The sequence below is a fragment of the Carcharhinus amblyrhynchos genome, unplaced genomic scaffold (genome assembly GCF_965287045.1).
Source record: "Carcharhinus amblyrhynchos unplaced genomic scaffold, sCarAmb.v2.hapA scaffold_38, whole genome shotgun sequence".
Classification (NCBI taxonomy): Eukaryota; Metazoa; Chordata; class Chondrichthyes; order Carcharhiniformes; family Carcharhinidae; genus Carcharhinus; species Carcharhinus amblyrhynchos.
Window position 1 is genome coordinate 6714051 of NW_027649779.1, and position 27512 is coordinate 6741562.

General features: G+C 43.0%; 1 protein-coding gene and 11 non-coding genes across 12 annotated transcripts in view; 8 read left to right on the forward strand and 4 right to left on the reverse strand.

The window, feature by feature from the left end:
• Positions 1-2454: 2454 nt before the first annotated feature.
• Positions 2455-2527, reverse strand: trnai-aau (transfer RNA isoleucine (anticodon AAU)). The gene has a single exon. It is a non-coding gene; the product is annotated as a tRNA-Ile (tRNA).
• A 4282-nt stretch (positions 2528-6809) lies between these two features.
• On the forward strand, positions 6810-6889 carry trnan-auu (transfer RNA asparagine (anticodon AUU)). Its single transcript has one exon. It is a non-coding gene; the product is annotated as a tRNA-Asn (tRNA).
• Positions 6890-8637: 1748 nt separating this feature from the next.
• On the forward strand, positions 8638-8711 carry trnan-guu (transfer RNA asparagine (anticodon GUU)). Its single transcript has one exon. It is a non-coding gene; the product is annotated as a tRNA-Asn (tRNA).
• Positions 8712-9279: 568 nt separating this feature from the next.
• Positions 9280-9351, forward strand: trnae-uuc (transfer RNA glutamic acid (anticodon UUC)). Its single transcript has one exon. It is a non-coding gene; the product is annotated as a tRNA-Glu (tRNA).
• Positions 9352-9772: 421 nt separating this feature from the next.
• trnav-cac (transfer RNA valine (anticodon CAC)) lies at positions 9773-9846 on the forward strand. Its single transcript has one exon. It is a non-coding gene; the product is annotated as a tRNA-Val (tRNA).
• A 1057-nt stretch (positions 9847-10903) lies between these two features.
• On the reverse strand, positions 10904-10985 carry trnal-uag (transfer RNA leucine (anticodon UAG)). Its single transcript has one exon. It is a non-coding gene; the product is annotated as a tRNA-Leu (tRNA).
• Positions 10986-14061: 3076 nt separating this feature from the next.
• On the reverse strand, positions 14062-14134 carry trnat-ugu (transfer RNA threonine (anticodon UGU)). Its single transcript has one exon. It is a non-coding gene; the product is annotated as a tRNA-Thr (tRNA).
• Positions 14135-15018: 884 nt separating this feature from the next.
• trnaf-gaa (transfer RNA phenylalanine (anticodon GAA)) lies at positions 15019-15091 on the forward strand. Its single transcript has one exon. It is a non-coding gene; the product is annotated as a tRNA-Phe (tRNA).
• A 1386-nt stretch (positions 15092-16477) lies between these two features.
• trnar-acg (transfer RNA arginine (anticodon ACG)) lies at positions 16478-16550 on the forward strand. The gene has a single exon. It is a non-coding gene; the product is annotated as a tRNA-Arg (tRNA).
• A 960-nt stretch (positions 16551-17510) lies between these two features.
• On the reverse strand, positions 17511-17582 carry trnaq-cug (transfer RNA glutamine (anticodon CUG)). Its single transcript has one exon. It is a non-coding gene; the product is annotated as a tRNA-Gln (tRNA).
• A 1445-nt stretch (positions 17583-19027) lies between these two features.
• Positions 19028-27512, forward strand: part of LOC145362431 (putative G-protein coupled receptor 139) — a 35644-nt gene continuing 27159 nt past the window's right edge. Inside the window, exon 1 of the mRNA XM_080218462.1 lies at positions 19028-19277. Coding sequence (XP_080074588.1) covers positions 19028-19277 — 250 coding nt within the window. The remainder of the gene's footprint in view (positions 19278-27512) is intronic.
• On the forward strand, positions 19260-19354 carry trnai-uau (transfer RNA isoleucine (anticodon UAU)). Its single transcript has 2 exons — positions 19260-19297; positions 19319-19354. It is a non-coding gene; the product is annotated as a tRNA-Ile (tRNA).

Here is a 27512-nt window from a genome sequence, read left to right on the forward strand (position 1 = left end):
GATTTCGTGTCAGAGAAACTGGGTCACGTTTAGGATGGACAAAGACTGAGTCTATTACAGAAATAACTCAGATGATCATCTGTATCGTGTCGTGCCAAAAAGCACAGTTTCACTGCCATCTCCTGGACTATCTTTGCTATTGCAGGTGTTGTGAACAGCTGATTTCAGTTGCTGTTTCTTATTCTTTGATGGGCTGTATACCCAGCTGGTAAGGCCAGCATATAATGGCAATCACTAATACACTGAATTTACTGGTTTCTAGACCCTCATAGAAGGTACATAATCGCCAAACACGTGTGCGCCTGGAGTCAATTCTGGGCCAAACTGGTGAATGATGGAAGGTTTCCTTTTCTGCAGGGCATTAGATAATCTGATATATTTCTTGTCATGGCCGCAATTACAGAAACGAACTTTAAATTCAAAATTGTAATTGCATTTTAAAGCCTTTTGTAAGTGGATTTGAATATATATATATAAAGAAATTTGCCGAGCCTCGGAATTACTCTCTCAGAAATATTACCACTATGACACTGTCTCCCTTTCAACATTGACAAAGTACTTACAGCAGAGAAGAAGGCATTTTGAAGCTTCATGTATGTGTTGACCCTTTAAAGGGGCAATTCATCCAATAACACTCTGTACCCCACAGTCTAGCATTTTGTTCATTTTCAGGCCATATGCAATTCCATTTTGAAACCATTAATTGGCTCTGCCTGCACCACACTCTCAAACAGCACATTCCAGATCTGGATCACTCACTGTCTGACAATGTTTTTCGTGATGTCTCCATGTTTCTTCCACCAATTTACTTCAACCCGCGCCCTCTGTGTCAAGATCCTTCTGCCATTGAACAAGACTGTGGTGCAGCACAGTATCACATGACTTTTGAACGTCCATTTAGAGAAATATCCTCACAAACAATCTCTGTCACACAGCATAAAATTCAAACAAGTTAATTGATCTGGATTTGACCTGAACAAATACACTCGGGCTGAATTGGTCAAGAAACATATAAGTTGGATGATTCCTGCAGTGATGAAGAGAGTGAAGATATAAATGCTAAATATGCTGACACACAAAGATAGATCGGAAATGTTGGCATTAGCGAGGGCATTGGACATATCTCGAATATTGTGCACACTACTTGCCTCCTTTTCTTAAGAAAGATGTTAATGCGTTAGAGAAAGTTCAGAGGAGTTTCATTGAACTATTGCCAGATATGAGCGGGTTATCTTATGAGGAAACGATGGTGATGTCAGGTTTGTGCCCACGAGAATTCAGAAGAGTAAGAGGCAAATTGACTGAAACCTTCAAAACTCTAAGAGGTGCTAACAGTGTGGATGTTGAGAGGAAGTTTCCTCTTGTCCAGTGTTGTGCCTGTATTGAATGTGTCTCAGAGTGCAGATATCTCGGGTTTTGGTTCAGCTTCCGTCTACAATGCTGTACTGTCCACGGGAGGGCGCTCTCTGATCACTAACCGAACATCATGGCCTCTTTTTGCACAACGTGACTATTTGCCGACATGAAAATGTGCGGAGAATAAAAATCCCATCGAATCACATTGCAACTTCCCGGTTCTTTGATTCAACCTTTAACTTCAATACATTTATTTGACACGAAATGCCCTCATTCTGGACTGAATATCTTTGAAATAGACAGCATTGAATTGCAAGCATGACTAACCAACAAAAGAAAGCGAATCACTGGGAAATTCACATCCCATGGTACTTATTTTGAAATTGACCACAGTCAGCTTTCAAACAAAAGGAAATAACTTTCAAGGGATATTGATCATCACTGAATTGAAAACATAACTGACCAATACAATGAATAAAATCTCCGGGTAATACAGATCACAATTTTCAGATTGGCTGTCGTCAGCTTTTACACAAAGTCAACTGCATTTAAATGGAGGGGAATCAAGAACTCTCTGTTGTTCACACTTGAGCTTTTTTCACTATGGGTGTGAAACATTCAGGCGCATAAAATCCGGCCCTTTACAGGAAAGTCCAGTATACCCGAACTGAGCATCGATTCCCTCATCTGCCTGAGTGGCTTTTCCTGTTTCTTAATGATGAAAAGCCATTAAAAAGATTATTGTGTGAAATGTCCGCCATTTCCACTAGTTCACTTACAGTATCACTTGTATCTGTCTTTTTGAGCACACAGTACTATCAGATATTTCAGATGGTGATTAACCATATGAGTCTGCACCGAGAAACCCATTAAATTCTCTTGGAGCCTGAACAGGATGGGAATAAGTGCTCGGTGTCAAAATCGAACTTTCCTGTCAGTGCGTCAAAAAGGAGTTTATTATTTTCCAGCAGACATTTGAGAGTGATATCAGAGCAATGAAAACACGCCTTTAACATCGAGGTTCGGATAATGTTGAACAACAAACTCAAATCAAGGAATGCTCCATAGCAGACATTAGGAAGCTAAAATTTGACTGAACATTTCTGCCCGGTTTCGAACGGGGGACCTTTCGCGTATTAGGCGAACGTGATAACCACTGCACTACAGAAACAGCTGGAAATGCACTAGAGCAAATCTGACTGTCTGCAATGTTCAACTGCGCTGTGTTGCTGCAGGTTCCGATGGTTAGACTGAGAGCCCATGTCACTGAATTCAGGAAGATAACCGTTACTTTCAATCTGATTGTACAACTTATCCCCAACATCAAAATTTAAAAGTGTCAGTCTCGAAAATATCTAAGGGAGCAATGATTTCTGCCCATTTATTAATGCTTCATTTTCATCTTCTTTCGAATAATCTCAATCAATTGCATTCAGTGATAAACGCAAATTACTCGGTTACTGGAATCGGAAACGAAAAGGGAAAATTCTGGCAAGTCTCACAAGGACTGGCAGCAACTATAAGGAGTGAAAGGGGCTGACATTTCGAGTCCAGATAACATCTTGTCAACGCTCATTGTACAATTGTACATGTTTCAATATTTAATTTCAGTGCACTCTGGGGGAATTCCCCTCCTGCACATGCGCCCAGGCAGTTACATTTTAATCTTTTAATATGTTGAATTTGATGATTATTATTCACATCCTCACCCGTCAGACTTTCGGTTCCATCTCCATTCGGGAACATTTTTTTTATTGCGTCTATTTTTCAATCACTCCGGCGCGGTGCGCTCTGGGAAAATACATGCGCACATGCGCGGTTCCGCCACCTGCCTCTTTATAAAAATATGTATTTTATTTAATTTTAATTCCGCTCTAGGCGGGATTTCCGGGTGGGAATTTCTCTCACTTTCTACATTTCTGAACCGTCGCTTTTTTCTCGACGGGGGATGGGGCTGAAGGTGACGTCACGGCAATATGGCGGCTGGCCCCGACTCTCTACATGACCCGGATGTTCCGCCAACGAGCAGCGGCCGGGCAGGAGTGGGCAAGAGGTTTTACCGGGAGGAGCAGCGTCCGGTCGAGTTACAGCGACCTCTGGTGGTCAGGAAGGGAAATAGCAGCAGCACAGTCTCTGCCCAAAGGCTTCCCCAGTTCAGCTGCTCAGAGACACTGGGAACCTCTTCAACTGGAAACTTCAGCTTCTCACATTCACCCCCTTGTGTTCAGTCATTGTTTAATAGACAATCTCTGTAGTGAAATCAGAAACAACTTGTTCACATTAAAAGGGATGGGAATCTGGACCATTCTGCTCAAAAAGCTCTGCTCGCCTTGAAATTTCAATTGAAATGTTCAAGGTGAGAATTTATAGATTCAAGTCATGTTGCATGTGGAACGCTCATGATGCCACAATAAGATCAATATGGACATCTCACAGGATTGTGTGACTGGAGAAGATGTTAGAAGTGGAGTGGTTAAATATAGAGCTACAGGGTCTGAAGGTCAGTTTTGGGTAAAGAAAAATTGCAGTAAAAAGAACAGAGAAAATTACAGCACAGGGACATGCCCTTCGGCCCTTCAAACCTTCACTGACCATGCTGTCCGACTTAACTAAAACCCCCTATACTTCCGGGACCATATCCCTCTATTCCCATTCTATTTATTTATTTGTTAATTGACTTAAAAGTCACAACTGCATCCGCTTCTACTATCTCTTCCCGGCAGCGAGTTCCAGGAACACACTACTCTCTATGCAAAAAATCTGCCATGTCCATCTCCTTTAAACCTTGCCCCTCGCACCTTAAAGCATGCCTTCATCGGCCGGAGCATTTTGTTGCTGAACATTATCTGAATCTCGATGTTACACCCAGAGTATCTTCGCTCTGGCCTCAGCCTCAAATGCTTTGTGTCAAATAAGAAATGATAAATTGTTTGATACAATGCCAGGAAGGAAACTTTCCTATTTTGACACCTGCACATATCAGCAAGTCATCCAAACTACAAGACATTTTAATAGATTTAGGTGCAGACTAACATAGTTAATCAACATCTGAAACATGCTAGGGTGAGGGAAGTCTGTATGATTTCAGTTTTGTGCTGAATATTATCAGAACCTCGATGTTACAGTCATCTTATCTTTGCACTGACCTCAGCTTCAAAAGCTTTCTCCAAAATCAGAAATGCTGAATTTTATGAAAAAAATGATAAAATTGTGTAAATTCTCTGAGACATGTTGAATTTTGCCTAAAATGTATTTGAGGTTAGCATTTATTTAATATCCTAATCTTATTAAATGATTCTTTTTTTCCCGAAAAAATGTCTTAAAATAGTCGGTTGCTGTTCATTAGCAATCTCCTAACATTACCTTCTCCAGAGAAGCTGAAAATATGCTTGTCAGCATTTGCCTGAAAAAGTATGAACCTATTAAATACCTTTTTCATCGAAAGTAACAAAGAATTTATCAACATCTTTTACAGAGTTGCACTGAGCCAACCGGGAGTAGACCCTGGAGTCTCCTGATTTATAGTCAGACGCGTTATCCATTGGGCTACGGGCCGACATCAAAAGGCTGGGATAATTGTTACATATTAGCTCGACGTTTCGAAAGTTTCAGGCAGAAACATTGTCAAAAAGTTTGTGTTTACTTGTGAGGGAAAGGTCCATTATTGAGATGTCTTCATTCATTTCCTATCAACCCGAATCACCGTTGAATTGAGTAACAGCACTTGAACGGGCTGTCAAATTCTCGTCTCGATTCGAATTTGGTGATAAATTTAAACGAAATGCCCTTCGGCCAATCCGTCATCTGTATTTGCAAATTAAAACGTAGCTCCGCCGAAATTTGAACTCAGATCGCTGGATTCAGAGTCCAGAGTGCTCACCATTACACCACTGAACCCAACACATGGACAGCACCTGAGAATCGTAGAACAATACTTGTGCCAATTTGAACAGCAGGGAGAAATATCAGTCCCGTTGCACAATTCATATTTATATTTCCCTTGCTGGTTCCTCCTGTAAAAATGAGTAGGCTACTTTCCACTGCATTAAATTTCACTGTAATTGACCACATTCAAACACCAATGTTTGCATCGAACTGACATAAACCTTACTGCAGTAAATCGACTGAACAACATCAGCTTTTCACAGCTCTGCTTTCATCACACTGGAAGCCAATGGGAAAAATATAAACAATTTCAAATCTTAACAGACAGGAAGGAGTGCGTGAGTGCGGACAATTGGCGCTATGCACATTCCTGTAATCAGTAACTGGGAGAATCAGGCAGATGGGATCCTGGGGGTCTCGTGGTTAGGATTCAGCGCTTTCAGATGTCGCAGACTGGCCTCGATATATGAAGATTGAATGCATTTTTTAACGTAAAAGTAAAAAGCTTTTGGGTTTTCCTTTATCCGACTTGCCAAGGACTTCTCATGCCCCCTCCTAGCTCTCCTAGGCCTATTTTTTTTTAACTCATTCCGAGCTAACTTGTAACCCTGTATAGGTGTTATCAAGTGTTGGAAGTGGACGTTTGGCCTGGTGTCGCACTGGGTACCAGCTTTGAAGAAATGTAGTAATTTAAAGCTTTTGCAGAATGGCATGATGCATATTGTAGTGATATGAGTTGACTGTAAGAGACAGTGTGCAAATGATCTCAACACGTTTTAAGTGTGTTTAGACTGATGTGGAGAAAGCAGAGGCAAATTTGGGAGAAAGAGGCTGTGTGAGAGGGGGATTGTTGCCGAGTGCTTGTGTTTTGGAGGAAGGGTGAAAGTTTGAGATGCGGTTGTGAATGAAAGGAAGGTGTTGAACAGCATGAGAGGCTTGTGCGATGTTGCGTGTGAGATTTGAATGAGAGCATTTGTGGGCATTTGGGGAATGAGAGGACAAAGTAAGAAAACTATAATGCTGCTGAGTGTGAAGGAAGAGAGAGCATGTGGGGGCAGTATCAGCAAGCGCAGCATTGGTGGCTCAGTGGTAGAATTCTCGCTGGCTATGCGGGAGGCCCGGGTTCGATTCCCAGCCAAGGCAAAGCTTCTTCTTTCTCCGTTCACTTTGTATATTGAAGCGAATCTCCTATCAAAATTGGGGGAAAACAAGGGAAATATTAAGTCCTGGAAGTAAATCCTGAGGGAAATGAATCACAATATTCGGAAGGAGGTGCAGTTGTGAATGGTGTTAATGATGATTGAGTGGAAAGTATTGGAACTTTGGGCTACTGGTGGTTAGTTCCCTTCCCTCCCGTTGAAATTCCTACCTGTGAGAAGAGACATGGATTCATTTTACCTGCCCGTTCACAGGAGAAACACTCGACAGCAGTGCTGCAGGATCAAGGGAACTAAAGAGACTTGTATAGAATTGTAAACAGTGCGGTCATGCTGCAGTTCTGGAACAGGTTTTCAGAAATAGAATTGTGGTCATTGACACACTAGTTTAGAATATATTTAATCGCTGCTGTCTCAGTGGCTGTGGCGCAGTTGGTCAGCGCGTTCGGCTATTAACCGAAAGGTTGGTGGTTCGAGACCACCCAGGGATGGATTTTTGCTATTTTTCTCACTATCAGCATTCACGGGTTGCCTGCTTCAACTCATTGAAAAGTTTGGAACTACGAGAGAAAATTTGGTCGTGTGCAAGCTGAGACATTGTATATACCTCTGATTCTGTGTGTGCCATTGCATCTTTCGAGTTACGAGGATCTCTATATGTCTGCGCCTGAATCTTGGTGTATCTGAATCTAGTGTGTCCCTGCATCTGTATGTGCCCCTGAATCTGTGTGTGCCCCCCTGTTCCTCTGTAGTCTCCAATACCTGTGTGTGTGTGTGTGTGTGTGTGTGTGTGTGTGTGTGTGCATCCCTGTAAATGCCTGATTCTTTGTGCCTTTTTTAAGACTAAACGATGAAAATGTCTGACAAACGAATTGCAGAGGGCAGCAATGTTTACCCACTAAGATTCTGAATTTGATTAACGTCTGATAATGACATCGAATGTACAGTTTGAAGTCTCACATAATCCCAACTTCAATCTCCAGACATTATCTCCCAATGGGAAATGAAGAACACGATTTACCTGCGGTGCCTGGTTATAAAAAGGGCGAATACGCCAGCCGAGATCCTTCTATAAACTCCAATCTCGGACAATATCATTCAATATTCATATTTCAGTAACCGGTTCGCAGACTCACAAGCATCAGAGCCTGCAGTCGCTGTTGTCCGCCAGCAGATGGTGGTGTTGTATCACTTTAATCTCAAGGTTAGTGCAGCAGGTTTGAGAAGATATTTGAGGAAAATTTATTTCCCTGTTTCCATGGAAAGGGAACAATCAGTAAAGCAATGGCTTTAATATCTCTGTCAGTAACATTCACAGGAAAATCTGGCCGAAGGATAGCGAATTTAATACTTGCATTCATATTTACCTTCCGGTTACTGAACATGTCGATTACCAGCTAATTATTGTATAAACTTACCATTTTGTGATTTAAAGATTTGTCCATTTTATCATCCAGACATTATCAAATAATATTTCATTATAATTGGACACATGTCTCTTTTTCGCTGGATTTTCCATTCCTCGGCGCTCATTTTTTTCCTTAGCCTGTTCAGAAATCCAGCCGAACCCTGCCTCTATATGTTCTGTGTATATGTAAATATAGTTCCTTCTTGTAATTTTTGACTTTAGCACAATTCGAGCCCTAACTCACTCTGATCTATAACACAATTTCATCCACTTCATGAACTTTTTAGTTAATATCCATCTATTCTTCTCACTCGCTCTTTGTTCGATTCCATCTATTAGACACATTTGATAGAAAAACAATTAGTGAGAAAGTGTCTGCTTTATTAGTGATACACGGGTGTGTTCAGTAGTGCATGACATAGAGCCGAGCACAATAATATCTGAGATGGAGCCTAATGTAATGTAAGTGAACTCTTGAGTAAGTAATAATAGTCCAGAGACGGTGACTTGTAGCATTTATCATGGCATGTCCACATGTATTAATAAATGAAGCGGTATGTAATGTAGTGTACACAGTTGCAAAGTCTATTGCAATAACGATTCAAATGAGTCAAACGCAGTATATAAAGAGACATGGCCTAGTGCATTACTGTACAAGGCTGCACCAAATGTGTGATTGTAGTGAACACTGCCATGAACAGTCATAAATGAGACAAGGTTAATTGTAGCCCTGAGAGAAGCAAAGCCCAGTGCATGAATAATAAAATTAAACTTCAGATTGCGTGATCATTGGTCCCAAACTGGTTTAGAATAGCTTTAGAAGCTGTCTCAGTCTCTGTGGCGCAATTGGTCAGCGCGTTCGGCTGTTAACCGGAAGGTTGGTGGTTCGAGACCACCCAGAGACGGAATTTTACTATTTCCTCACCATCAGCATTCACGGGGAAACAGTTGCCTGTTGGCAATGGGTCCGTGGGTGCCAATAAAAAATAGCTGTGAATTGTTCCCGGCTGTACTGTTATCTGGTATTACCAACATTATTTGATGACGATTGACTTCAAACGTATTACATATAACATTTTATATATATATATATCTGTACACCATTACATGTATATATATCGTGTATATAATATATATATATACATATGCTTCCATTATACCTTTAAACATAAAAAATAACAACTGAAAAATGAGCTATTGGCTGAGCATTTGTTCCAATTCCATATTCCTGCTTCCATTCATTCCTGGATAGATCATAAATCTGTCTAACCCAAACTGAAATGTGTTCAATGATGGGGCATCGGAACCCTCTGGAGTAGAGAATTCCGAAGATTCACCAGCCTTTGAGTAAAGCATTTTCTCCTCATCACAGTCCTAAATCATCAGCGCCTTATCCTGAGATTGTGTCTATGTCGAAATAAAACTAAAGGTAGGTGACTCATGGATGAAGTAATAGCTTGAAACCAGCCAGCTTCCCTGGTGGTGTAGTGGTTAGGATTCGGCGCTTTCACCGCTGCGGCCCGGGTTCGATTCCCGGTCAGGGAATGTAGATTTATTGCTGTACAACAATCCTGTGTTACTTTCCGGTCTGCACCAGTTCTGTCGGAATCAGTATCAGGGAGATTTCCTCTTTAGTATCTGAATTGGAAATGACACATTTAAAGAACAGAGAAAAAAAGGGAGCGACAGGCTACAAAGCGCTGATGATACAAATGCTGAGATTATTCGAAGAAAGATGAAAATGATGCATTAATGAATGGGTAGCAATCATTGATCCCTTAGATATTTGCGAGACGAACGCTTTTAAATTTTGATGTTGGGGATAAGTTTTACAATCAGATTGAAAGTAACGGTTATCTTCCTGAATTCAGTGACATGGGCTCTCAGTCTGACCATCGGAAGCTGCAGCAACACAGCGCAGTTGAACATTGCAGACAGGCTGATTTGCTCCATTTGTTTTCCAGTTGTTTCTATAGTGTAGTGGTTATCACATTCGCCTCACACGCGAAAGGTCCCCGGTTCGTAAACCGGGCAGAAACGTTCATTAAGCTTTCTCATTCCGGGGAAGGGGAAAACTGTTTGTTGCTGAACATTACCTGAACCTCGATGTTCGAGGCCTGTTATCATTGCCCTGAAATACTTTCCGTGAAATAAGTACCTATTTTACGTACTGACAGGGAAGTTCGATTTTGACATCGAGCACATATCCGCATCTCATTCAGTCAACAAAGAGTTTAATGGGTTTATAGGTGCAGACTAATATGGTTAATCACCATCTGATCACTGTCCGATAGTAGTCTGTGCTTAAAAAGACAGATACAAGTTATACAGAGGAAATGACACACATTTCACAGAAGAATCACATGACGAAAAGGACACTCCACACACTCCTGCTTTCAATCTGAGCTGTGAGGCTACAGCAGTAAGGACCAAAACTCAAACCCATTTTAGCAGCAGTGGGATTCGAGCCCACACCTCTATAGAGGCTGGAGTCTTAATCCAGCGCCTTAGACCGCTCGGCCACATTACTACATTAGGATGTATCAGAATCATATTATTTAATGAAAATGTTACTGAAATTCGTATAAAGCAATGCAGTTGGGAAAGACCATCGGGAGGATTGAGCCAGATCCTTCCCTGTACCAGATAAGCCTAAACTGTGTAACAAACAGAAATCATTTCCAGTCAGAAACACAGTGAGCTGCACTGAAGGGACTGCATCATTTAAACTGTCCTTAAGCTCGTCGCTTCTCAATTTCCTTTTGCTCTGTTTTTTGAAGGTGAGCAGTGCGGGTTTGGAGATGGCCTTCGCGTGATATTCGCCTCCATCGATTGTACACTGAAGACTCTGAAGAAGATGCCACAGGTTCTGAATTCTGGGGACATACTGGGGGAGGAAGAACACTGACCGCTGGGTCCCAGAGGAGGTCGGTGCGTGTTTTTTTTTTGGTGTGTCGCATCGGAACTGACGATTGATGAGTCAAATGCAAAATTCTGTTTTTACAGGGGTATCTGTCAAAAACGGCACCGCACACACTCCTGCGTTCAACCCGAGCTGTTAGATTTCAGCTCCAAGGTCAAAAACTTACACCAACTCTGGCAGCGGTGGGATTTGAACCCACGCCTCAATAGAGACTGGAACCTAAATCCAGCGCCTTAGACCGCTCGGCCACGCTACCACACAGCAAGATGTCATAATCATGTATTTTCATTGCATTAATACTGAAATATATCAGAATCCGTGGAGTTGGGATGGGCCATGAGGAAATCGTATCCGAATCAGATGATCCTGAAATGTGCAGCAAACAAAAATCATCTCCAGTCAGAAACACAATGAGCTGCAGTGAAGAGCCAGCTCCATTTAAACTGTCCTTAACCTCGTCTGGACCCCAGAAAGGACAATATGTCTTCCTGTTGAATTGGCTCAGGGTTTTCACTTGAGAAAGGACAGAACACAAGGCGAGGCTGAGATGTGAGCGTTCTGCCGGGAAATAACTGATATTTATTGTCACTGATTGGAGGAGAGCAATAAATCTTCATTTCCTGGCTAGCAATCAAAACAGCAGTGAAAGTTTCAAACTCTAACCACCAGACCAACAGATTGGAGCGGGTTTTACAATTTGTTTTGTCCATGATCCTTTTGTTACTTTAATTTCCACGCCAGACCATTTGCACCAAAACCTAACACCTGCAAAATGTCACCTTCTTTTTCAACACCAGGGAAGTGTTCAGCCAATTGCAGCAATAATTCTACAATAATTATCCCGTCCGAATCCCATGGAATGAAACTGGACAGATTTTTTTTTCCGAATCCTTTTTATTGAATACCGAGGGAAAAGTTATGTTATTCATATTTTTGTAAATTTTAATTAGTCTGATGTGTTCACCCTGCATTCTCTAATTATGAAATCAGGGGTCAGTCCTTAAAAGCGGCAGAACGTAAGATTGAGGATGTTTTATTTGACACAAGGAATGATGGTCAAGATAACACCGAGCTGGTGATGGCGGAACTGGGGTGTTGCAATGGTGCAAAGTCATCGTTTTCACCACCATGGACTCGATAACAGTGACAAATATGGAAATAAGCAGACTATGTTTTCATAATGAGAAACCTGCCAATGGTGTGACGGAAAGGAAGGAAGAGAATGGCTAAAATGATGATGATCCGCTGATTGGGAAAGTTACTGTCAGCTTCCCTGTTGGACCAGTGGTTTGGATTCTGCACTGTGGCCACAAGTTTATAACACTTGTGTGTGATATAAACATGACAATGTGAAGGAGAAACTTGTATTTGGTGAATAAAAAGACAGAAACGAAATAAAATGCAGGTGGCTCATGGATAAATTAATATTGTATAAAGTTTTTGTCAGCTTCCCTGTTGGTCTAGTGGTTAGGATTCGGTGCTTTCACCACCGCGGCCCGCGTTCGATTCCCAGTCAGGGAATGTAGATTTATTGCTGTACAACAATCCTGCGTTACTTCCCGGTCTGCACCAGTTCTGTCGGAATCAGCATCAGGAAGATTTCCTCTTTACTATCTGAATTGGAAATGTCACATGTGAAGAACAAAGAAAAAGGGGGCGACAGGTTACAAAGCGCTGATGATACAAAATGTGGATGATTATTGGAAGAAAGATGAAAATGATGCATTAATAAATGGGCAGAAATCATTCAGCCCTTAGATATTTGCTAGACGAACGCTTTTCAATTTTAATGTTCGGAGTAAGTTGCACAATCAGATTGAAAGTAACGGTTATCTTCCTGAATTCAGTGACATGGGCTCTCACTCTGACCATCGGAACCTGCAGCAACACAGCGTAGTTGAACATTGCAGACAGGCTGATTCGCTCTACCCTGTTGCCAGTTGTTTCTGTAGTGTAGTGGTTATTACATTCGCTTCACACGCGAGAGGTCCTCGGTTCGAAAGCGGGCAGAAACTTTCTTTAAGCTTTCTCATGTCGGGTAAGGGAAAATTGTTTGATTTCAGTTTGTTGCTCAACATTATCCGAACCTCGGTTTTAAAGACATGTTATCATTTCTCTGATTTCACCCTCAAATGTTTTCTGTGAAATTAAGTGCACTGAGGGGAAAGTTCGATTTTGACACCGAGCATTTATTCGCATTTCGTTCAGTCTCCAACAGAATTTAATGGGTTTATAGGTGCAGACTAATATGGTTAATCACCATCTGAAATAACTGATAGTATTGTGTGCTCAAAAAGACAGATACAAGTGATACTGGAAGTGTTTGCAGTCTCGATGTTGTGCTACTTTTTATAATTCACACTCAGTTACTCGTTTGAAAAGAATCATATTGAACTCGGAAACTTGGACACATTTGTTGCAAACCCTGCTGAGAAATTCCAGTCCTTTCTGTTTTTATTCTAACAGGAACCATGGGAGGAGGAGCAGACCACTCGGTCCATCGAGATTTCCACCATTCAATACCATCATGGCTGATCTTGGGATACAACTTAGTTTTTCCACCAGCTCCCCAGATCCCTGAATTCTCCAAGAGATCAGAAACCTGTTTATCCCGACCTTAAATGTGCTCGATGATGGGGCATACATAACTGTCAGGTACAGAAAATACCAAAGATTCTCACCCTTTGAGTGAAGTAATTTCTCCTTATCTTAGCCCTAAATGACCAGCCGCTGATCGGTGCAGCAGGGGGTTAGATTCCCGACCAGCAGAGAAAAAGAAAATCTCTCAGCCTCCATCCTATCAAACCGAATCAGAACTGTGTAAGTTTAAATAGATCACCGCTTATTCTTCTAAACTCCAGAGAATTTCATCACAGGACAACTCACTGACCCCACGGAACAATCTGGTGAACCTTCTCTTTACCGTTTCTAATGCAAAGCATAAACATTTTTAAATGTGAAAGTCACATCTGCACAAAATATTCAACCTGGTTTCCACAAAATCCTGTGTAGCAGCAGAAACACCTCGTTATTTTTAAACTCCAGTCTGCCGGCAACAAGAACAAAATGTAATTTCCCTTCCAAATATCTGCTGCACCTACATGCTAACTTTATACATTCCTTGTACAAACGCATCTATTCCATTCTTAATATCAACATTTATATTTCTCACCTCGTCAAATATGTTCTGCTCTTTCAATATTTTTTCACGAAGAAGAATATCGTTTTGCTTTCAAAATTGCGCCTGACCTGCCCTCATAAGAACACTCTGTTTCACTTCTTATCACTACCTGTCTTTTTGCTACAGTTTATACCAGCTAAATTTTGCCTGCAGGCTCCAGCAAGAATTGAACTCGCGACCCCTGGTTTACAAGACCAGTACTCTAACCACTGAGCTATGGAACCACATGATCGGAACGGCTCCTGGTACGAATAGCATTATCAGTGGATTCAGGCGCAGGCTGGAGTTTGAGGTGGGGGATTTTTGATGAATGGGGAAATGTCTGAGGTGGAGAACAGGAAGTTAAAAGAAGCAACTTGAAAGTGACATGATTTGACATGTGTGCTGTGTGTGTATCTGACATGTATGTTGTGCCTGTCATGTGATTCTGCTTCAGAGTTTATCGTTAGTGTTGCACCTCTGACTTCTCCAGCTCCGATGCCAGTTCATCCAGCTGGAAGATTTAGATGCTGTTCCCTTCACAGACGCTGTGGGGCGTGTTTTCATTAAATAAAGAATTGAACAAAAAATGATTCACTCCGTGACTGGGAATCGAAACCGCGTCACGGCGCCGATCCTGATCACTGGACCTTCAGTGTTGCTGATGTGAGAGATTTGTAATGAATTGACCATCTCTGTGCCCATGGCTTTATTTCCAATAATTTTCAACAAAAATAAGTCACGATGAGAAATGACGGGATTTGAACCTCAGTTAGAAAGTCCCAATCCATCCTCTGGGCAGGGATTGCAGTCTCAATGTTGGCAATTCTGTCGCTTATATCGACAAACAGCCATTCAGCCTGTGTTCCTGTCTGTCTTCTCGATCGGAGTAATTCCGTTTGATGAAGTGTTATCTGGGCTCCGCCCTTTTCACTCCTTACAGGTGCTGTCAGACATTGTGAGATTTTGGAACATTTCCTCTTTTCCCATCCGCAGTAATTTGTTTTTATCACTGAGGACATTTGGTTGAGATTATTTGAAGAAAGATGAAAATGATGCATTAACGAATGGGCAGAAATCATTGCTGTCTTAGATATCTGGGAGACGAAAGCTACTGTCTTGCACGCCAGCCGAAATAGCTCAGTTGGGAGAGCGTTAGACTGAAGATCTAAAGGTCCCTGGTTCAATCCCGGGTTTCGGCAGGATCCCGTTGCTGGTTTTCTGTGCTATCTGCTAATTGGCAGTACATTTTGCCTCACACTGTCTTCAAACATCAGTTCACACAAGCTGCAACAAACCAAATACCAAATGGCTTTCTGCTGACTGGCTCCGTAAAAAGGCAGAGTTTAAGAGCACGGAAAGAGCCCACTCGGACACCCACATGTCAGGCGCCCACACCCATCCTGGACGGGACAAGTTAGTTCTGATTCCCGCTCCACAGATACTGCCAGGAATACTGACATCACCCAGTATTTTTTGTTTTTATTTCAGATTTTGGAAGTCCGCAGTAGGCTACTTTATGTTTGTGTTTGGAGCTGACCAATGGCAAGTAACATTCCCGCCACACTGAATGCTGAGAGGCTTGGTGATGCTGTTGTCTGTGTGGTGTTGGAGGGGTGCGGGGGTGCTGCCGGGTGGAAGTGGTCTTGTGTTTGGAAGGTGCTGTTTAAGGTGCCTTTGGTGGATTCCTGCATCATGCAGACAAGTGGGGAACATTCTATCGCACTCCTGACTTGTGCCACGTCGATGGTGGACTGTTCCATTGATTCAGAGACGATTTCCTCGAGTGGATGTAGCTGTCACTCGAGGGCATAGCTATAAGGTTCATATAGGAGGATGTCCGAGGTAGGTTCTTTACTCAGAAAGTGTTTGAGGTGTGGAATGGACTCACTGCTGTGATAGTGGAGTCGGACACTTTAGGAACTTACAAGCGGTTACTGGGTCGGCACATGGAGCACTCCAGAATGATAGGGAGTGGGATAGCTTGATCTTGATCTTGATCATGGGTTCGGACAAAGCTCAGCACAACATCGTGGGACGAATGACCTGTACTGTGATGTACTGTTCTATGTTCGATGTTTTTTGGGAGTCAGGAGGTAAGTTACTCCTGCAGGATTCCCAGCCTCTGACCTGCTCTTTTAGCCACTGAACGAACTGATAAAATGTGTGCTGAGTCAGAATAGGTCTATCTTCTTTCCTGCTCTGTGTTGTCATGAATTTTCAGCACTTTTGTCTTTTCCTGAATGTATTTTGAGGCTGAAGTAAGAGCCAATGTCATATGATTGTAAGATCTGTGTTCAGGTAATATTCAATAGTGGATTCACTGGCGGGAGGGGTGCGGTTTCCAGCCATGTTGTTGACGCTGGATTGATAACGCAGAGAAGCAAATGACGCTTTGAGAACCAGGGTTCGAATTCCAACACAGCAGGTTAACTCAATTCAAGGCAAAGTAGAATGACTGTGAGTGAGAATAGCAAATTTCAATTATGTAACATTTCCTCACGAAATCGAATATGTTTTGACCATGTTTCCGCCAATTTTGGAGCTTCGGACGGATATGTAAATAGTGCTGCAACTGGTTTTGCTGTGGGCCAGTGGCGCAATGGATAACGCGTCTGACTACGGATCAGAAGATTCCAGGTTCGACTCCTGGCTGGCTCGCTATGTCACTTTACTTCAAAAACTCCATGTTCGTGTTGATGAAAAATATTTTTTTCATTAATTTTACACCAATTCTGGAAATGTTGACCAAATGCAATCAGCTTCTGTGAAGATATTTATCTTAGCTACTTATTTTTCAAAAAAAAAAATGTTGACAAAAAAAAGAAAAAACTTTTCTTTTGAAAGAAAAATGTTTCTTTTTTAAATGAAAAATTCTCGTTCAAGTATTTGGGAAAAATACGTCAGCAAGCTTAAGCTACCTTTTAGAAGTTGGAAATTTCTCGAAAAATAAACATTGAAATATTACATTTTTCAGAATGGTGAAAATATTTTCTAAAAAAAAGTTGATGAAATCTGTTGACGAATTTCTTTTAAGCATGTTTAATTTTAAGAAGCAAAATACAGAGTTTTTTTAAAAGTTGACAAATTTCAGTTAAAACAGATGGAGGAATTTCTTCGGAGTAAGTTTTATTCTGAAAAGTTCAAATTAGCCAGAAGTTTCTGGTTTGTGATACTGGGATTGTTGTCCATTGGAGAGGAGATTGAGGAGTGATTTAACCGAGGTGAACTAGATTAGGGCAAGTTTATAGGGGGAGCGGCAATTTATAAAATTTGGGGCAAGTCGGGGACATCACACTTGCACACACACCTACACACTCTCTATCTCTCTCTCTCACGCTCACACACACACACACACACTTGCTCAATAATTGCCAGACTCGAGTCGAATTGCTATTATGTGACACAAACCGCTTCTTTTTATTTTCCAACAGAGGAATTAAAAATCAGCAAAAAAAAACGAAAAGCACTGACATTGCAGACACCTGGCACCAGAGGATTATCATACTGTGCATTGTCAGACCAATTGAACTGGCTGACAAATTGTCCTCTCGATTGGTGCTTTGTGATACATTTAAACAAAACACTCTTCAGCAAATCAACCATCTGCATGTGAAAACAAGGTCCCACCGAGATTTGAACTCGGATCGCTGGATTCAGAGTCCAGAGTGCTCACCATTACACCACGGAACCACACACGCACACTGAAAATCCTCATTCAATATTTCTGCCACCTTGAATAGCAGAGAGAAATGTAAATCCCGTTGAGCAATCCCCTCAATGGCCAACACCCATTCATACTCGCATTGCCCTTACTGGTTCCTCCTATAAAAATGCTGGAAAATCTCAACATCTTTAACGAGAATCAATAAATAGTATTACAAAACTGAAGCATTAGTTCTCCTGATCCGGGAATCTCAAACACGGGGACACAATCTCAGGATAAGGCGCTGATGATTTAGGACAGCAATGAGGAGAAATTGCTTCACTCAAAGACTCGTGAATCTTGGGAATTCTCTACTCCAGAAGGTTCCGATGTTCCATCATTGAACACATTTCAGTTTGGGTTAGACAGATTTATGATCTATCCAGGAATGAATGGAAGCAGGAACATGGAATTGGAACAAATGCTTAGCCACAAGTTCATGTTTCAATTGTATTTCTTTAATAGTATAATGGAAGCATATATATAATGTTATATGTAATATGTTTGAAGTCAGTTGTCATTAAATAATGTTGGTAACTCCAGATAACAGTACAGCCGGGAACAATTGAGAGCTATTTTTTATTGGCACCCACGGACACTTTGCCAACAGGCAAGTGTTTGCCGATGAAGAGAAAATAATGAAATTCCGTCTCTCTGTGAGTTTTCGAACCACCAACCTTTCAGTTAACAGCCGAACGCGCTGACCAATTGCGCCGCAGAGACTAAGGCAATCGCCGTTAAATACATTCTAAACTAGTGTGTCAATGACCACAATTCAATTTCTGCAAAACCTGTTCCAGAACTGCAGCCATGACCGCACTGTTTACAATTCTATACAAGTCTCTTTATTTCCGTTGATCCCGCAGCACTGCTGTAGTGTGTTGGTTATTCCCTTTCTCCTATGAACGGGCAGGTAAAATAAATCCATTTCTCTTATCACAGGGAGGAATTTAACGGGAGGGAAGGGAACCGACCACCAGTAGCCCAACATCCAATGGTTTCCACTCAATCATCAATAATACCATTCACAACTGCACCTCCTTCCGAATATTGTGATCCATTTCCCTCAGGACTTCTTCCAAGATTTAATATTTCCCTTGTTTTCTTCTAATTTTGATATAAGATTCGCTTCAATATATAACGCAAATGGAATTACAAACCTGAGGCTAACCCTGGGAAACAAGTCACTGGATAGCACAAATCCCATGGTGCTCATTTCCAAATTCCCAACACTCAGCTTTTCAACCAAATGGAGGAATTTATCACTGAAAAGTTTTGGAAAGTTGGTGTGAATTTTGTTTGTGAATCACTCGGGTGTTGTGTAAATGCTACTCGAAGGTTCAGTGAGCGGGATATAATCTATCTGCGTTTTGCTGAGCTTGTGTTCGGTGTATGGGGAGGTTTGAACGGGGTTGGACCTTGTGTCCCGGGGATGGGCAGTAACCCGCTGATTGAAGCTGCAGTCGCCGCTTTCCGCTGGCGATTGGAGACTGCGGGATATAATCCTGCTGCTTCTCCCTGTCTCACTCACTGTGGAGCCGGGGAAAAGAGGATCATTGATGGGTTTGTTTCCCGGTCTGAAATGTGGCCTCGAATAACGGTTATTAACGGAGGTAACGCTGCGGGAGCCTTTAATATCCTGGCAAAAATAAGCGCAGCGCAGTTCTCCAGTGGCGCAATCGGTTAGCGCGCGGTATTTATACAGCAGTACAGCCAGCGGGCTATGCCGAGGTTATGAGTTCGAGCCTCATCTGGAGCATCTGTTTCAGGTGAGCGGATCGTCCAGTGGTCTAATCCCACCAGCTCATCATCTGGGAATCACCACAACGGTCGTGGAATTTGAATACAACAAATAAGATTGGAATAGAAATGCATTGATGAGCATGAAACTGCTGTCTATTGTTTGGAAAAAAGAATCATGATTTACGAAATCATTCATTTCGGGTGCAGAAAATGCGAATGGAGAGTGGGATAGTGACAGGTTAAAGCAGTGTGAATTGTCTCACGCCTGGCCAGTTTGTAAGATTTTGCAAGCCCAGGAAAAATGGTGGGGGTTAAAAGTCGTGTGACATGAACCCAAGATCACGATTGAGGCCATTCTCATGTATATGGAATTGGGTTATCAGTTTCTCATCAGAGATTCTGTGTTGTCGTGTGTTTTGAAGGCCGCCTTGGAGAATGCCTATCGGAAGTTTGGTGGTTAATGCCCTTGACTTCTTTAGGGTTCCCCACGGGAAGGGAATATTCTTGCCGGTGATTACTGAGAGATGATCCTGAAATGTGCAGCAGACAAAACTCATCTCCAGTCAGAAACACAATGAGCTGCAGTGAAGAGCCCGCTCTATTTAAACTGAATTAACCTCGTCTGGACCCCAGAAAGAACAATATGGTTTCCTGTTGAATTGGCTCAGGGTCTTCACTTGAGAAAGGGCAGGATACAAGGCGACACTGAGATTTGAGCGTTCTGCCAGGAAATAACTGATATTTATTGTCACGGATTGGAGGAGAGCAATAAATCTTCTTTTCCTGACCTGCAATCAAAACAGCAGGAAAGCTTCAAACTCTAACCACCAGACCAACAGATTACAGCGGGTTTACAATTTGCTTTGTCCACGATCCTTTTGTTATTTTAATTTCCACGTCAGACCACTTGAACCACAATCTGACACCTGCAAAATGGCACCTTCTTTTTCAACACCAGGGACATGATCTAGTCTGATATAAGGCCTCACTGAGTATCCACCTCTCTGAATTTACACACATTCAGATAATAATCTTTCTTCCTATTATTGCTGCAAAGAGATAACCTCACACTTACCCACATTTTACTGCAACTGCTTTGCACATGCCCACACATTCAGACAGTTCAAATCACGCTGAAGCTTGTCTGTATGTTTCTCAGAGCTCACCGTCACCCACCTTCAATCCTCTGAAAATTTGGGAATAACACATTTAATTCCATTTTTAGATGAATAAATATATAATGTGAACAGTTGGGTCCGTGCACAGATTCCTGCTGCACCCCACTAGACACTGACTGCCAACTCTCTGTTTTCTATCTGTTAACCAGCTTTCTATACATCGCAAAACATTGCCTGCAATCCCAAACGCTTTCACTTTACATGGCAGTCTGATATGTGAGACCTTGTCAAAATCCTTCTGAAAGCTTCAATAATTCCATCTGCTCACCTCACTTCCTGAACTGTAATGTCTGGGAGACACCTGCCTAAACTGGACCGGGCAGTAGGGGACACAGCACACTGAAACACCATTCCATCCACTTCCCTAAACTTACCCCAAATCTCAGTGTTTCACTCCTTGCAGCTTGGAGCTCCCTGTGGAGCTCACTGAGTGGACAGATTTCACAGGCCTCAGTTCGGTAGTTTGTATTTATGTACGTCCGACTGTGAACCTATTGGAATTCATTGCACCCCTCTCCCTCTGGGTCTAAGTAACCACCGAGAGCTCACTGCTTTGTAAGCCTTTTTGGCGTTTCAAAGCTGGGTGTGGTTCCCCCAGCTCAGCCTGGGCAGTGAGTGGGGTGTTCAGCAGACCGGAGCTGTTCTCTCCCACCATGAGCGCTGTGGCCCGAGTTCCCTTTATTGGGAGACAAAGTTCTCGAGAGGCTAAAACCGCTGTGTCCATTTCAGACTCCGAGTCCCCACTGGCGGAGATGAAGAGCAGGAACTGGAGTGCCCTGAATCCTTTCCGAAGTTCCCAGTGTGCTGGGAATTGATTTTTCCTGCATGGCTTGTGGCTTCGTGGCTTGTAGACGATTGAAGCAGGATGTTGCCCTGTAATTGAAGATGAATCTGGATGGTTTGGTGTCCAAGGAGGTTGTGGGACGGATTTTTAACCTGCTTTTACTGTTTGGGCCGCTCTTTCTGCCAGGCCGTTGAATGATGGGTAATATGGACACTGTCCTAATGTATCAAATTCTGTTCTACTTCATGCAATGCACAAATTCCTGGCTGATGAAGGGTGGACCATTTTCAGAAACCAACACCTGCGGGAGTCAAAAGAGGTGTGAGTTTTCTCCACTCTTGTCTTTGTGTTTGATTAACTGACTATGCCTTTGAAGCAGCACCTACCATTATCAGGAACACTGACCCCATGAAGGGTCCGGCACTGTCCAAGTGCAGCTACGCCTACAACCATCCCAGCCATTCCCAAGAGTGGAGAGTAGTGACTGGTCATAGTTCTGCCCTTGTTGATGTTGCCAACAATGACCCTCAAGCAAATATCTGTATCCATACCTGGCCAACAGACATGGCAATTTGGAGGACATTCAGTCTGTCACTCCTGGGTGACTAAGATAAATTTCAGCCAGGATGTGATGGTGATACTGATTCAAGACAACACACTTGAACCATATAGGCCTGTGCCATCTTCCACAGTCAGCTCCTCTCTGCCACTCCAATATGGGTGCAATTCAGGCTGTCACAGCTTTTTGGTTTCCCCATAAGAACATAAGAAATAGGAGCAGGAGTAGGCCATCTAGCCCTTCGAGCCTGCCCCGCCATTCAATGAGATCATGGCTGATCTGAAGTGGATCAGTTCCACTTTCGCGCTTTCTCCCCTTAATTCCCTTGCCTACCAAAAACCTACCTACCCGTAACTTAAATATATTTAGCGAGGTAACCTCCACCACTTCAACGGGCAGAGAATTCCTGAGATTCACCACCCTTTGAGTGAAGAAGTTCCTCCTCAACTCCATTCTAAACTGCCCCCCCCCCCCCAACTTATATTGAGGGTGCGCCCTCTAGTCCTGCTGTCCTTTCTGAGAGGAAAGAATCTCTCTACCTCTACCCTATCCATCCCTTTCATTATCTTACACGTCTCTATAAGATCCCCCCTCATCCTTCTGAACTCCAACGAGTACAGACCCAGTCTATTTAGTCTCTCTTCATAGCCCAACCCCCTCATCTCCAGTATCAGCGTAGTGAACCTCTTTTGCAGTCCCTCTGAGGCCAAAATATCCTTGCGCAACTGCGGCGACCAATACTGCACACAGTACTCCAGCTGCAGCCTCACCAGTACCCTGTATGTTGCAGCAAGACCTCCCTGCTTTTATATTCTATCCCCCTCGCTATAAAGGCCAACATTCCATTCGCCTTCTTGATCACCTGCTGCACCTGCAGGCTGGGTTTTTGTGACTCATGCACAAGGACCCCCAGGTCCCTCTGCACCGTAGCATGCTGCAGCTTTTCGCCTTTTAAATAGTAATACCAACTCTCTGCCTCCTATTAGACAGCCAATCCTCCATCAACACTAGCTTTTTCAGTTTATTCAGGAATGGGTAAATTTGCATCCACAACCGAATATTATTGACTGCCACTGGGAGAGTTTTGAAAGAAGTTCATGATAACCCTCTCTTCCATTGGGAATACGACCAGTGTCTGTCAATAATAACCAACTCAAGGCATCTGCCTTCGCGACTCGCCTCCCAGTTGCCCATGTTCAGAGGGCAATTAAGTGTCAACCTCATTGCTGTGGCCCTGGGGTCACGATTATGCCTGACAACAGTAGGGCGACAGATTACCCTCCCTGGGACATTGGTGAACCAGATGTTTATTTTTTTCAGAAAACCGACAATTTTAATGGTCACCAGCGGATTCTAAACTCCAAATATATTTATTCAAGCTTTACCATATGCCGTGAAAAGATCGGAACCCTGGTGTCCAGAACATTAGCTGAGTTTCTGCATTAATAGCCCAGTGATAAAACCACCAGTCCATCACGTACACATCCTGAGTGTAAACATCCTGAGTTCCTGTAACCTCTAGATACCATATTATGTAGATCTGTAGAGCTCCCGGATTGGACAGCATTAACTGTCTCAATCAGGAAGGGCATATTCCAATAACTCCACCTGATGGGTATCGTTAAGCTCATTAAATGTGTCTCTCTGCCTCTTTTTGTATTTGTGCCTTTCTCTTTCTCTCTGTCACTCTTTCTCTGTTCCTCTCTGTGCCTCTTTCTCTCTCCCTCTCGATGTTACTCTCTGTCTTTTTCTGTCTCTCCGCCTCTCCCCCACTGTCCCTCTCTCAACCCTTCGCTCTCTCTCTCCTGTCCCCTATCAGTCCCACTCTCTTCCCCCTTTTGAGTCTCCCTCTCCTTCTGTTTACCTCAATCTGCCTCTTTTTCTTGTTGTTTCCACTGTGCTCATTAAGTCTCACTCTTTCCCATTTGCACCCGCTGTCTGTCTCTATATCTGTGTTTCTCTTTGTCGCTGGCTATTTCCCTCTGCCTCACGTTCTGCCCCCCCATTTCCCCTTCATCTTCCTTTCACTCTCTTATTACAACCTCCAAACTGTCTTCCTCTGTCTCCCTTTCTCATTCCCTGTATATCACCCTCGCCGTTTTCTCTACTCCCTATCCCTGTCTCTCTCACTCTGTGAGAGTCTCTCTCTGCCTCTGTTCTTTCTCTCTGTCTGCACCTATTCGAACATCTTTCAAATCTTGTTGTTATCCATGCCTTTGTGCCTTTCCCTCTCTCTGTCAATCTCTATCACTCTCATTGTTGCTAACACTGCCCCCCCACGTCTCCGTCTCACTTTTTCTCTCTGTGTGCATGTGTGTGTGTAATTATTTCTGTCTCGATGATGCTGTTTTGTTGTTTACTATGTGAATGCTTAACAGGAAGAATCATCGACCTTGTGGTTGTAGTTTCCTGTCAGGGTGTATTGAGATGAAGAATTGCAGTAAAGGGGTATTTCAGAAGATCTTTTAGCTGCTGTCTAAAGTGAGTCTGTGTCACAGCATAAATGGCGGTTATTGTGCAGCAACTTGTGAGTTGTAGCATAAAACCCAATTCCATAACAAAAAGATGTAACCTCATCGACTGATAGCCCAAGCCATACATCCGACTCCATGTTGAATAAAACATTAATGTCGACCATAAGACGATGAAATTGGCTGAGATAACAAACAGTAAAATGATGGATTTCCTTCGACTCTCCATCTCTGGGTCACTAGGATTTTCCCCACTGCTGTGAGCCCGGAGTCTCCTGCGGGCTCTGCTGCTCACTAAAATGTGTCTGACGGTGAGAGCATTGAGCAGCAGAATCAGGGCGAATGGGACACACGGGGTTAGAATGTTGTGGAGAAACTCAATTGTTGTCCAGACCAGAGAATCCACAACATCCCATGAGAAGCGACAAAACCAGGGATTGTTCGTCAGCCCATATCCATTTAATAACATAAAATACCAGAAAATGTTCTTTAAAAAGCTCAGCACTGTCACTGTTCCCAGAACCACCGCAGCCGATTTCTCAGTGCAATATTTACTTTTCAGCTTGGGGCAGCAAATGGCCACAAATCGATCAAAGGTGAAAGTGACGGTGAACCAGACAGAACAGTCAGTGGCTGCATAAAGCAGGACAGCGTGGATGTTACACACGGGGACTGATAGCAGGAAATAAAAGTGTTCCCAATAAACAATGGGAATGTGTCTCAATATCAGGTCGAGGATAATGACCAGCAGATCCCCCACTGACATGGCCACCAGGTAACGAGTGACACATTTGGACAGACCACAGTTTCTGCTCGTCAATGTCACAATTGTAATTATGTTCACTGTCAGGAAGGAAATACAGAATAAAATTAGCCATGATTCAGGAGAATAAGTTACCATTTAGACTGCAGATGGAACTTTTTTTAAAAAAAATGTGCACACACACTGAACCAGTTAAATCTTTCTTTTCATATGATCCAGCACATCTTTTGGAGAGTGAGACGAAAGTGGAACATCTGGAGGAAATCCAGGCAGACACGGGGAGAAGATCCAAACTCGACACAGACAGTGACCCGAGCCTGGAATTGAACCCAGGTTCCTGATGCTGAGTCAGCAGTGCTAACCAGTGTGCCACTATGATGCTCCATGGTAGGTACAAAATGCTATTCGTTTTTGAAAGCGTTTTCCGGGGGTCCTCAACATTTACCCTCACTTAGCTGCAGGTAAATAGTTTTGGTACCTTGTGGGGGATTTGGAGAGTGAGAAGGCTATGTGGGTAACCCTGACAGATAATTCAGCGTGGAGTCCTGTACGTAGTAATCTGTCGTCTTTCAAACAGCTTACTGACAACTCGTGCATCAGAGCTGGTACCAAACAGTGCTGGTTTCACCCTTTCCTCTAACACTACCAGCAGTTGGCAGAGAGAGATCCCAATGCCTCGGCAGCTCAGAATCTCTACTATGTTTACACAGGACTGTATCCTGGAGAGGAGACCACAGCATTGTGTCCGCTGTTTGTACAACAAGGGAAGAAATCATAATCTCACACTCGAATGGCACAGAACACAACTACCAGGGTTTGATTTCAAAGCTTCCTGGTTCAGTGTATAGCTACTGTCCATAGTGCCCAGTATATTTGCTGCTGCCCCACTATGGTCTACTGGACCAGTGAAGCTCAGTGATTCCTCTCTCAGTGGGATAGTTGCTGGTCTATGCACCGTAAGAAAAGCTCAAACCAAGGCCGCTATCAAACAAAAACCAAGCAACCTGCCTCAGTGACTATTGTCCAGTGACACTTATATCCAATATTATATGATGCAGCAAAAGATTTGCTATGGCATGAATCAATTCCAGCCTCCCAGATTGCTTGGATCTGCTACAATTCACCTATCTCTGCAATAGGTCCACAGATGACATCGCCCTGGCCCTACATTCAACATTGTAACAATGACTCCTGTTTATTGACTACAGCTCAGCCTTTAACATCATTATTCCAATGAAACTCATCGACAAAGTCTGTGGCCTGGGGCTAGGCCTCTACCTCTGCAATTTGATCCTGTGAGACAGCAATAAATAAGGACAGTCAAAACACCTCCTCCAAAATCATTCCCATCAGCGGTGCCCCACAAAACTGTGTCCTCAGTCCCTTACTATACTCCTTATACAGCAATGACTGTGTGGACAAATTCCTCTCCAACTTGATATCCAAGTTTGCTGATGACACCACTGCAGTGGGTCAGATCTCAAACAACGATGACACCAAGAACAGGGAAGATTCGGAGAATCTGGTGAACTGGTGGGATCACAGTAACTGGGAAGTGTCTGGGAAGTGATGGGTTTGAGTTGGTTGGGTTGGCAGGGATCAGGTCGTGGGAGAGGCGGGTTTGAGTGGAATGTTAGAATGGAACCAATATAACAACCAACAGACTCACATTGGATCTGTAATAGTGATCAATGGGAACAAGCTGAAAGTTATCTAACAAATGAGAAAATGACGTGGCGGTCAGCTGACCAACCGACTCAGTATAAGTAACATGCTGCTGGGGTTTGAGGGAGCTTGGAGTGGCCTAGGGTGAGGTCTCGAGTGTTAGTGTTATGAAGTTTCCTTATTAAAGCTTTTTTGTTTTCTTTACAAGTTGGAGTAAGTTTTGTATCATTTTATTGCCAGGAACTGAAGAATCCCTTCTGCTGGATGCACATGGAATATGTGGGGTGGGGTTGGGGGTGGGGTGTGTGGAGCTGTCCCATATGGAGCACTGTCTGCACTTTTAAAATAAAATCCAAAGTTACAAGAGGTCGCCCTCCCCCTATTTTTTTTCAGGGTAACTCTGATCTGATGTAAGGGATTGAAATCAGTTTGCCAGATGGTAGCAGGCACAGTACAATTCTCCAGTGGAATAGGCCTTCTGGACTATTGCCAGGTAAACACCTAACTATCAGGGGCACAACAAGTCCGATACTAACCTCCCACTCCCCTCACAAACCAGCCCCCAGCCCATGCTCTAATCCATTACCATTTAAAACTCTGTCTCCTCAAATTTAAGAAATCCCAGCATCCACCACACTGAGGTAATGAATTCAACAGATTCACCACCCATTGAGAGAATTAATTTCTCTCCATGTCTGTCTTAATCCTGACTGTTTCAGGTGATCGGGCCCCACTTCTGGATGTACTCCTGGCT